At 37.6% G+C, this 12,714-nt stretch overlaps 1 protein-coding gene across 1 annotated transcript in view; it reads right to left on the reverse strand.

The window, feature by feature from the left end:
• Positions 1–933: 933 nt before the first annotated feature.
• The window catches only part of MTA3 (metastasis associated 1 family member 3), a gene marked incomplete at both ends in the record, with an annotated part of 128,616 nt that continues 116,835 nt past the window's right edge, over positions 934–12,714 (reverse strand). Inside the window, one exon of the mRNA XM_080342161.1 lies at positions 934–1,069. Within this exon, the coding sequence (XP_080198287.1) occupies positions 934–1,069 (136 nt within the window). The remainder of the gene's footprint in view (positions 1,070–12,714) is intronic.

Below are 12,714 nucleotides of genomic sequence, written 5' to 3' on the forward strand. Positions count from 1 at the left end.
CATATAAGTATCCACCTGTAGCCTTACAATTATGAACTTCAAAGCATTCTGCAAGACATCTTTTTATCCAGACATATCAAAATGTAGAAATTACTTTGTGAAGAGACATTTCTAATTGAAAATACTCTATTTCTTCATGTTTTCCTGGGAATGGTGTTCTGCTGGTTTTCACTATTAGAACAGGCTTCAAGAAATGCAAAAAATACCCAAATAAATAGGTAGATGCTTGCAAATATATAGACAATGGGACCAGTTCCTACACATGCAACTAGTCCAGCTGGATGTTCACTGCCACACATACTTTCCAGGATATTAACCAAAGCTAATATGGCCAGCATTTTGAAAACTGGACACTAATCATGGGCACTTCTTAATTCAGTCTAATTTCAGAACTGCTAAAAAACTCCTGTCCACATTTCAGGGTCTGGATGCTCAGCAGTTCAGAAAATCAAATCCAAAGTGACTCAAGCCAGTACTGAAAAATATGACTATCCCAAGACTGCAGTTCTTTTTGAAAATGCAAGCCCCTCAAGGCTTAATCCCACTTTAAGGACACTGCAATTGATTTGCAAGCTGCATATTTTTGTACCAAGCCACTAGAAGGCATAGACAAATGTGGTGGGTGGACTCTGCATCCATACTCCTTCAGTGTGGTCAGTGCAAACAGTCCCTCCTTGACCATCCAGCGCCGATGACTGGGAACAGAGGGAACAGCAGGACAATCTGGGATAGACCTGCACAGTTAACCAGAAGTAGCCCCTGCAGAGAGGAGGGAAAACAAGGGCTGCTGCTGGATCGTGCCCAGAACACAGAACCCAGCCACAATCTGTCCATACATTGTTTCTGTCTCGAAGATGTGGAAGGTCCTGTTGTATCTGCATTCACAATTGAACATGATTCTGACATGATTATGGTGCTGATGCTGTTATGTCTTCAGTGCATGATGGCTCCCGGGTCTGTTTGTGCCTGCCTATTGTTCATGAGAAACTTTGTCTTGGCAATGATCGGAGAACAAGGTGTCCTGGAAGCTCTCTTCAGCTGTGATCTGGTGAACTTCTTACGGATTTTTCTGTATGGAGAGAAAGAGGAAAGGAGGGGAAGAAAGAGAGAAACAACAGAAGAGATAAATCTCAGTCTTTAACAGAAGACTGTTCAAGAGCCATTAACAAATATAACAAATACTCTTACCAGAGCAGGAAGGCTAGTTCATGGAAAAGAGACTTAGACTCAACAAGAGTGAGCCCTGTCCACCAACTGATGATTCACAGTTGTCTCCAACTAGTAACTGACAATTCCTCAGTGAAAAGTGAGTTGGTGTTAGACAATATTTGGACAACAAGGTTCAATTACATGAAGTCTTGGGCCAGAATGCTCAAATGGGGAATCCCTCCATGGGAATTTCTCAGTACAGGCATGAAGGACCACAGAAGAAAGAACCTCATTGGCACTCAAGTGAACATGTTACGTCTGTAAAAGTGATGGGCTGGGAGCAATTGTTATTCACACTGTATCAATTCTGCAGATAACACATGATACAAATCTCTGGGCTTTTTGTACTAGTGCCTTCCAGGTGCTATAAATTCACTGTAATTTTAGACTTTCAGATGATAGATCAAACATATTGACTACAGGCAACCACGTTGTTTATATTGTAATCTTATAAATCCAAGCATAGTTAATTCTGAAACAAAAATCTTTGTTATGTTCCAACTGCTCTGTCTCTCTACTATTATAAATCAATAACCACAATGCTGAGTGTATCCAGGGTAGAGTATAAGAAAACACAGAAATGACACGCACAGAGTATGTAAAGAACCAACTTCATGGGCACAGTCCTGAATATTAGACATTACTGGAAAATTACCTCTTTTCTGAATTCACTCAAGTCCAGAAGCCTAGCTTTCATTTCTGCAGTTTTATAAATTACAGAGATTTTGAGCTTATGGAAATGAATGAAAGTGGGGCATTGAACGCTAAATAAGAACAGGCTAATTTAAACTTTCAAGTTGAAAATGTGACCTGACTGCAAACTACAGCATGATGATGTGTCTACCTGCATCAAGGCTTTGAGATGGTAACTCAAGAAGTTATTTGTCCCTTTCATTTAATGGGTTGTTAACACCGAAACTGAAAAATGTTGGCACGTGACACTGAAAATACAGCATCAGCTTAAAATAAAATCTATGGAATACTAAAATAATAATTTGCATATGAAATTTCAAACACATATTTAGTTACTGGTTTAGTTGCAGGAATATAAGCTTCCAGTCAAGTAAGGAACACAAAAGATAACATAATCAAAGACAAAACAAAAAGCCAGAATCAGGAGAATATACTGTGCTTTTAAAGGCTAAAGGGACCCTGAAAAATACATCTATTTTGGTTAATATATTTAAAAGGTTCAGAGAATTAGTCATTTTAGATGCTTGAAAGAAGGATGTCATGAGCACCTCAGGGCCTGAAATCCCAAATCAGGATTTAGCATCATTCAGTAATAAGAAGAACAGAATAAAAGGAATTGCCAGAAAGTTAAGTTTAGGCTTTTCACACAATCCCACAGAGACACAAACTTACTTTACATGGTCATCTTAAATTAGGCCTAAGAAGATATTAAACTGACTGACAAGATATTGCATACCTTACAGTATAGTACGATCATAGAAATGTAACCTGAGACTGATAGAAACATGCATTTCTAAAATAATGAGACAGACAGGTTTTGTAAATTCATATGAATAGACAATAGCTGTCACCCACACTGATTAGTAATGGGGATCATTCCAGCAAAATCTTAGATAACTGGATCCCTTTTGACATATTTCTTTGCAAAACTCTGTATTTATTTACTGAATACGTGGTCATTAATCAATTGAGAATATCACAGTTTAAAAAGTGTTAGATAATAGTCTGCCCTTCTGAATTTTTAATAAGGCAACTTCATAAACTGCCAAGAAGTTCCTACTCAGGAAAGCAATTTGCAGCTAACACTATATGTAAGGACAGGAAAGTATTTGAGATTACAATGTGTGATTATTGTGTAAGGACAGTAAAGTCCAAAGAGACAGTTATTCTCACCAAATACTAGTTCAAAACTAGAATGAAAAAAAGGCAGAACAAAAAAGGAGTCATCATCAACATTACATAAAGTAGACCAAAAAAGAGTCTACTCTTCAGGTAGTATAAGCAAAAGCAGCTCAATATAGACTGTGAGAAGAACTAATCTCGCATGCACTCTAAAAAGACAAACCAGCACTTCTATTTAAACAGGACAGTGAAAATGCTTCTAGAAATTAGTTCTCTGGGGTGTAGCCTTTCAGAAATAAAATTCCAAGAATGGAAATTTCCACTGACTTCATTAAACATAATATTTAAAACAAGCATTTCACTAAAAGCCCAAACTGTTCTTTTTATGACAAAAAATACAAAGGGTGGATGGAGCTGATTCTTTACACTACAGAATTTAGCATCTAAATACAGTCAAGCTTTTTGAGAGGCACTGATCAGGTTCTGTAATGCTTCAGAGTCTTTCTTAACACTTTAACATGCAGGTTGTAATAGAAGCTGATGAAAGACAGGAAATTCAAAGATAAGGCTGTCGGTGGCCCTTTCACTCCGAGCACTTCAACATACTCTCCTCCCTCCCACAACAATACAGTGAATTAAGAGCAGACTCACCTTTAATGTTCAATTTCCTGTCCCTTTTTCAGTTAATACCAGCCATATGTTTTAATTATATAAAGCTTTTATTCGGTGATGGCAATAAATGGCTTTAATAACTGTAGCATTGATAACATCCTTTGCAGTTGTTATGAAAGAGTAATTGCAATTTTCCACTGATTTTGCCTTTGACTTTTGAACTAGTGCTTGAAGTATGATGCATTACAGACTTCATTTGAAATGCGAATTTAAAAGTATTTTAAAGAGTTTGTATCCTACTTCTAGCCCTCCTGAGACCAAAGGTATGAGAATGAATCAAACTTTTAATAGGTGATTGGTATATAAAGCCCACTGTGCTCATTTTTTTGTCAAATGTGATGAACTGCTGCTAATGTAGGAATAAGACAAATTCTTTATGTCTGCATGAAACTTCAATTAGTAACTGCAGATAAAGCTACATACAACCCCTGGCACCTATTCAGGGAAATATGGAAACGTGCACAATACCACACACTATTGAGGTCTAGCTTCTCTTTGCAGGTTTCATACACAGATTAGAACCTACTGGGTAGAAACAACAGTTAGGCTGTATAGGGTATTTATGCCACACCTAAATTTAATCAGGCAAATCATCTCAATGAACCAACCCCTCCTCAGGATCTAAGTGAATTCCATGTAACTAACCACCTGGTGAATTTAAGCACAATGCTATATAGTCTGTTATGTCCAGATCTCTCAGTAATAGGATAGTTGCTATCAAAATTTGTCATTTGTAAAAGCTGACTCAAAACTTCCCTGTTCTAATTATGCCATACATTGAAACAGCAGCAATTTTTAAACTTGAATAAAATAAAGAAACATGACCTTCCATTGATGTTAGTCAACAATGTGTTGTTCAAGCCTTTTCTAATAGGAATTAAAGGCATTACTTGCTTTAGCTCTCTTTATATCACGTATATGTGTCTGTTACTGCTTCTATATATAAACTGTTATGCATCTGTCTCGCCTCCTCTGCATTAGACTCAGAGTTGTGATGACTAGAGTAACTTTGGTCTACTCAGCTATACCAACAGTGCTTCCGAAGTAATACTAAAGAAATTCAAGTTATGGCAGAAGCTTTTTACTGTGAGAAAAATTAATTGCATGAAAGGCACACTGATATTTTAGCAGGTGACGAACCTTATTTTGAAAGAAACAAAATTTTCCAATTAAGGGGAATTGCCCCCAACACACACACACTTTTGAGATGCCCATAACTCTTCTTAAATATCGAGGTCCATAAGTGCTTTTGATGCTGTTTCACCTAAAAAGATATTAAGGACCTAACACAAACCTGGCTGCAGAGTTTTATGTTGAAGAGCATAGTATTATGTTTCATCGTCTACCAAAATTAGTGTGATTTTTTTGCCCAAGTCTTTCTTAGACTGATGCGATTTGAGCAACATCTTTATATACAAAGACCTAGTACTGTGGAAATGTTATTATTACCCATTTATTGTTGGTATGGACAGGTTGGCAAGCGGGCGTAAGAGAACTGATCCCCTGGACAATTGTAGCCGAAATTCCATCCAGTCTCTAGACTGGGGTGAAGTATTGTGGTAGAACTTGGCAATTGTAAACAGCAACTTAAATGTGTCAGGTGTACAAAATACGTCGAACCCTGGGAGGAGGTGGAGTTTCACACATTAATGACAGCAAGGCAGGATTTTGCAGTCTGTGAAATCTGCAGCCAGTCTAACCATGGAGACATTCAGAGAGAAAAACTAAATTGAAAAAAGTCTTCGACACAAAAGATTAGTGAAGTTGCTGCTGCTCCAGGGCAATATAAGTTTCATGCAATGTAAATTTTCAGTGCAAGCTCAAGCCCAGTTAGGAAAAACAACTATTTAAAAAATAACTATCATTCCTTGGGGGTTATTAGACCTAATTATCACTCATTTCTCTGAGGGCTTGTTGTATCCAGAGGTACACTGTAACTATTCGGTGGATTAAATTACAAGGTGGGGAATTATCTTAGGAGGCTGATAGACTTTCTATTAATTTGAACAGGCTTTTAAACAAAGTGGAAGGCAGGAATGTGTGCAATGCTGAGTCTGCTCAGAGAGAATTTGACTGAAATGAAGCTGTAGGCACAGATCCTTAGAAACCTGACAGGTTACAAAGAGACTGAACGACTCCCAGCACTTCCTACATTTCTACCTGTGTGGAAATGAGAAGTATTTTATTTAACTGTCTATGTAGCTTGCTGGTTTAGACAGTTTGTTTTTTTTCCTCAGGACTTTGAGCCAAAGCTAACCCATATTCCATTAAAGATTTCATCTAATTTCAAAATGACAGAAACTAGGAGATATGTATTTGGAAGGCAGAAGTGGATTGACATTCATATGCTTTTCAAAATTAAGCTCCTTTGTGAAATTTTCATTTATAAAACAAATTGGAAGTGTTTTAATAAGCATTGGACTATGAGAAAGCAGTTGCCATGAGCCACTTAGTTACATTATAAAACTCATACAGATGGCAGATAGAGTGGTACAACCTTTATAAGATTAAAGAGGTGCTGCTGTAGACATGCCAGCATCATTTAAATGTTTTAAGAGCTTGTCTTATTTTTATCCTCCTAGCAAGGAAATGTTTTCCTTTGCTGGTGTTTATCTTCCAATTTGGTATAAATATTTATGGAGAAAAACTGTTCTCTGTGAACAATAATTTACAGATACACCAGTTACAAATTACAGTGTCAGATCTTCCTAAGCAGCTTAATATAGTATTTTCAAGCATTGCACCACCTTGAGGGTTTCTCTGACATTTTGTGTTTCAGATCAACAGCTTATAGCTACTATGTGTATATGTGTGTGCATGTGTATATATATATGAAGAAATAAATAATGGGGTTTTGAGTGTTTTATTTACAGGGAGGAAAAATCCAGGTCAAGTGTTTAAAGAACAGACTTCTATAACTGTGTCACATCTGATTTTTTGCATGGCATAAGCTACCGGTGTATTTATACCTTCTGCTGATTTAAAATCTACTTGGATCAAAATCACCTCAAAGCAGAAACCATCTCTTTGTGGCATTTTTAGAGTGCCTAGAACCTAACCCATTATTGAAATTATTTATATCCAGTTTTACTGCAAACAACTGGCATGGCTTTTGGAAAAATCATCTCGTTCAACAGGTTTTTTCATGCTTTCATTTTCCCTGAAAATGGCAAATTTCATTAATATTTTAAAGGGGTTTAGGATGCTCAGAGAGAAGAAATTAAAGAAATGCTGTCTTACAGCAGTCATCATATGATGACCGAATCTAAATCTTAACAATCAGCAATTAAATTATCCTCCCAGTTCCTCTGTGAGCTTGGTACGTACCACCAAGAGACTAAAGTCACCTGCTGCAGATGGCCAGAACAGAAATGATTACACTCCAGTGTCAGTGCAACGCTGACTTCTTGCAGAAACCAGCAGCGTGGAGACCCCGCCAGACTGATTTGTGGTACGCACAGTTTAAAGAAAAAAATACAACCTTGATCAAGTTGGTAGGAATTATGGACACCACAGAGCTCAACGAAAGGGAGAAAGGTCTGTCTTTGGATTCATGGCACATCACCACAGCGTCCAGCTTTGTACAGTAGATTACAACCAATAAGTCCCAGCAAAGGTAGAGCGGTGGAATGGGTAAAAAGTAAATTATTCATACTCCTTAAAAAAACCAAAAAAACAGTGGCTCAGGCTTCAACAGACGCATAACCTGAGCTATGGGACAGCTGCTCTGCACCTTATCTGAAATTCATTAGCCTCTCTCTAGTTACCATCGACTTGAGAGGTTGCAAGGCATTAAGCCTGCTCTGCCAAAGAAAGAGTTGCTTAACCTCTCCTCCCCATGAACGCACACACAAGATCACTGCAGGTATGTCAATACGTAGGCACCCTGGGAATCCAAGGAGCCAGAAAGCTTCCTACAGCTCACAAACACCAGAAGAACTCAAAGCTAATCCTTTATTCTTCCTAACTGTATCAGCAGGGTGTGGGTGAACTCCTACACTACATAACTTTATCCTCTACCAGTAGGGATTTTTATTAGCATCTAGCTATCTTGCAGAAGGATGGCGACTCTCTATACTGATTAAACGTCACGTGTTATTGCATGAAAATATTACCCACGTGGCAGCATTCATTTTTTTTTTCCTAAGACCGGCAAGAAATTGGAGAGAATGTGCATCAGAGCTGGCTAAGAGTGGAACACAATGTTGCTTGCAACTATTCCCCAGACATCTTCCCTATTAATTCAAAATTCAAGCATTATCAAGCATTAAGATGATGAAAATGTTCAGAATATACAATTTCTGTTTCTGGCCTTGGGCTCTAAGTATTTAGTGGCATTTCCCCAGCAACATTAAATACTGTGTTGAAAACTTTCAAAAATATTTTGCTGACTAAATATGGTTAAGTCCAAGATAACAGAAAACTTTCCATTATATGCTCTGGGGGGCAGGGGAGGGGAGAAGATGATTTATTTCTGTTGCTCTTTCCAACTCTGACACACTTCAAACGTCCCATCTTAACTACTTCAGCATTTTATTTATTAGGATAAGAAACTTTTTTGTATGGCTTTCCATTAGTTCATCTTTTCTTTCTCTCTCTTTCTTTCTTTCCCTCTCTCTTTCCTTACCTTGTTTGATTACTTCAAAGTAGGTTTCATCTGAGATTTTCAGCCTGGATGCTGTATTACTGCTTATAATATTATCTGAGGCTCAAAAATTGACAATATTTTTCCTCTTTATCAATTATGCATATACTTTTCCTGGAATAATACAGGTACACAAAGTATATTGGGAGGAGCTTGTTGGCAGTCTGACTACTTGCTATTAAGCAACAGCTGAAAACCAAAATTAATCAGTTTTACCAGAAACAGCTGGAGAACAAAAGTTCCTCACAAAACATTCCCCTGGGGCTCTGCTCCACACCATCGATCTCTTGCATAATCAGCACTTACTCTACACACAGAAACTCGCATGCAGAATATGGATTAGAAATCTGTACTGTGGCATCAACAGAGAAAGCTTTTCCACAGAATGATTTGATGCTAATTTCTAAGGCCAGCTTCATTTCAAAGATTGTGTGTGTGTATATATATATATATATATATATATATAATATTCATGTTACCAAGGGTCTGTAAGAGTTCATTTTCTGATGCTTATCCTGCTCTTCACTACTACTGTCAGCACTTTTCATATCAGAATCTCATAGTGCTTGCTGGACTGCTTAATTAAAAACTGTACAGCATCTTTAAGAATAGGTATACATCAATATCATTCAATTTTACAGACAAAAAGGTGGAGCTACTCAGAGGTTAAATTACTTGTCTGGTATCATCAAACAACAGAGGCAATGTAGGAATTTTAACGTGCGGATCTGTGCTTTTTCCACTAACAAGGCTTTCATTGTATTTTGTCAGGTAAATGTTTGAGCTGCTATCCATAACACAAGTAAGGAAAACAAACAGCCAAACATCTCCTCAGATGTTTGACAAGAACTGCTATCTCTGTGATTGGCTTTCACAATCTCAGTCATTATGTTCTCTTCGGTATTCTACATTTAAATGCCTAGGTAGTTACTTATGCAAGCTTATTCACAAAAAGAGACCAAATAACATTTGTTTTTCCACAGCCTTATTTACATTAACGCCAGAGGGTCATGCATTTAAAAGACCTTAATGAGTTAAAAAAAAAAAACAACCAACCAACACAAAAAACCTCACAAAAAAACCCAAAACAAACACCACCACCCCCCCAACAAAAACAACAACAACAACACAACACACCAAAACACAGAAACCAAAAACAAACCAAACCAAACCAGAAACAATAGGGGAATACAATAAGAATAAATTATTAAACACATCCACCAAGATATAACTCAAAATTAGTCCTGTAATTTAAATGAAGAATCCAATACGCAACAATTTATAAATGAAAGTTAGTGGGCAGTTGTGTGTGAATTTTAAGACTGTGAAGATCACTGACATTTTTGAACATGTTCACCACTGTACAGTTTTATCATCTTCTTTGCCATTTAACTTTAGCAACAGTTTGTTCACCACAGGACTTCCCTAGTTGCTATACCTACATGCACATTATTGCTGTGTATTTCTCTGCCTTCGGATGAAATAATTCTTATCCCTATGCCCAGTTTATACTAAAATTACTATTGCTCACATGGCACAAAAATTGTAAAACGGGAAAAAGATATTTGAAGACTGATATTGGGCAATGTTTGAGGATTACAATCATCAACAGCCCTGTGCTTTAGGCATAGGAATGTTGAGACCAGGCTAATTTTAGTCCTAAACTAGTGTTACTCTAGCCTTGCCATAGGTAACAATTGTATAATTGATCTTGTCTTTGTCTTGGATACTTGAATATGCAGAAGATTCTGCTGGTCTGACAATTTAGCATTTTTATTGTTATTTTGTCTGTTTCCAAAGGCTTCAAAAGAGAAATTGGCTTCCCATACAAAGATATTTCTTCACAGAAAAATCTCTTCTTGTTCAAAACCAAATTGGTTTTAACTTCCACAATAAAAGACAACCAAATCTTACAAGATGACACATTCCCACTGGGGATATGGATTTAGGAAAAAACTGAGCAGGAAGCTAACAAAAACCTAAGCCCCAAGACTTTCAGTGAAAACATCCTGTAAAGAGGATTGGGTCCAGCTACATCAAATCCTCTGCACAAACACAAAAGACAGCTCCTGAAGGAAAACCTTTTGAAATGGCCAACCATACCGCAGGAAATTCAAAATTTGTCAAGAACCGTAAGAAAACAGGTTAAAAGAATTGTATGAGATTTCAATTTAACATCTGACATCTAAGGCATTTTACTGACTACATGATGTACTTCAGCTGACAGACTGCATTCAGTGGGAGTCAGGCATGCACTTAAGAGCTTTGCTGAATTGGCTCTGGAAGGTCTAACAAAGCAAACAAGATTTATGGAAAAGTTAAGTATTTATACAGGAGCTTCTCCACCAACATCTGTGTTTAAGACAATCCTTAATGCACTTACTATTATCCCAGTATTTCATTTAAGTTCTTCCCTTCTCTCCCCCCAGGTTTCCTAAGACAATAAAATTTTGCAAAAAGTCTCATTTCAGAAATTATGTTTCCCTTCCCAAATGTAAAATGCTCTGGATACTTGCGCAGCTACTGTCTGAATGTAAAATGACTTTCATCAAAGGGAGTAGAGAAGACTGCAAGTGGTTGAGTAACACCTCTAAATGTGTCTCTATAGCCGAGTCCCGTGAATTAACCATATTCAAGCTCCTACTAAGATGCAAGTGCAAAAATATACTTCAGTTTCTAAGCCCCCATAGAGAGGCAACAAATTTGAATTTCTGCTCACAACAGGGTAGGATCAGACAAGATCATTTTACAAGATCCAACGGTGTGACTTCTCAGGCAGCAGTAAGTAGGTCATTTCCAACCATCTGTTTTTAGCCTCAGTCTCCCTGCGGTCATCACTGAAGCTGTGCGCTAATTAATTTTCACCTGCTAATCAGTGGAAACAATTCTGAAACTAACACATCACTCAGTTTCAGTCAGTAGCTACTAGACTACTATGGGTGGCATTTCCATGAGATTTTATTACCAATAAAGGTAATAAAATCTTCTTTCTCTAAAAGCAGATCCCCTGTAAGGCTTCTGAATTGCTCCATGTACAACAGACCTGTGAAAGAAGAAAGTGCTCTTTGTCTGATTCTCCAGGCAATTAACAGAGGGTACATCAACAATTGCCTCCAAATCTTCGGCAAAGAAAGTATTTTGGCATCTTGTTAATTTTGATACGAGGAATTTGGCATCAAAATGCTTGGAGATACAGACTCAAAAGACCTGCTTGCGGTCTCATGGGAAGTCTGTGAGGGAGCAGGGAACTGAATTACATTTTCCCAAGCCCTAGGTAAGCATTCCAACCACTGCAACACTTTTCCCTTCCCATGTAGCTTTAAACAGGGTGAGTAGCTTACTGCAATGTCACTTAAACCTCATCTTAAACTGTGAGAAGATTAATACATCACTCCAAACCAGAATGGTTGTATTTCATTTGTTCTGAAGACTGATAAAGCAAAACTCTTAATACCATACAGTCTTCAAATCTACCAGCTATAACTAATGGCACAACTTATACTGAACCTTGGGTTTTGTTACATGCATGTTTTCCATCTTTATATATATTATTCCTTTTATAAGTTTAAAAAAAAAAAAAATCACATTCTTCAAATGAGTTGATTTTAGCTTCATGGAACGATCCTGCTTTTAGAAGCAAACTTGTGCATTATCACGGTAGTGTTAGCTTGACTTAGTAGGTACTGTAAAAGGAGAGAGAGGAAAAACTCATGTAGTAGTCACGTGAAAGAAAATATCTGTAGTTCCACGAAAGCTGCTCAATGAGAAACAAATGGCAAGAGATTATGATCTAGTTTCCATATCGCTGGTTGTGATTCTGTATCACAGCACCTCAGCTACAGGTCAAGGAAGAAGTGTGAACAATGTGTAGCATTCATGAACAGTCCGCACTAAATCAGGTCAAAATGATAGCTCACAGGAACTATTAGACTATGGATTTTAACTCTCATTACTATGTAACATCTTTGAGCAGTAGCCAGCCAAGCTGGAGCGCTCATGAATTGCAGTAAGCACAATTTCTTCCCAAATTCCCCACCAAGTTCCCCATATACACTGTTGTCACAGTGATTGAAATGGTTATCAGCTCACCTATACTCAGCTGCAGCCAATCAATAAGATATTTGCAATCCTATCAATGAGGATTCGACATAATTCTAAGTGATATATTCTGTCATCACTGCTTTTCAAGATGTATGACAACTATATAATACAGCAGAAGGAACCAGAAAATCACATCCTTAGAGGCTGATTTTTTGGTTAGAGGGTAGAAGCTGGTGCATCACATTCTCAGGCTTGCAGCTGGTGCTCCCAGGGTGCAGCCAGGTGTCTTCATGCAGCCGGTTACAGGGTCGGGGTCTAATGGTCACAATGCC

The sequence above is a fragment of the Nesoenas mayeri genome, assembly GCF_963082525.1.
Source record: "Nesoenas mayeri genome assembly, chromosome: 3".
NCBI classification, from domain to species: domain Eukaryota; kingdom Metazoa; phylum Chordata; class Aves; order Columbiformes; family Columbidae; genus Nesoenas; species Nesoenas mayeri.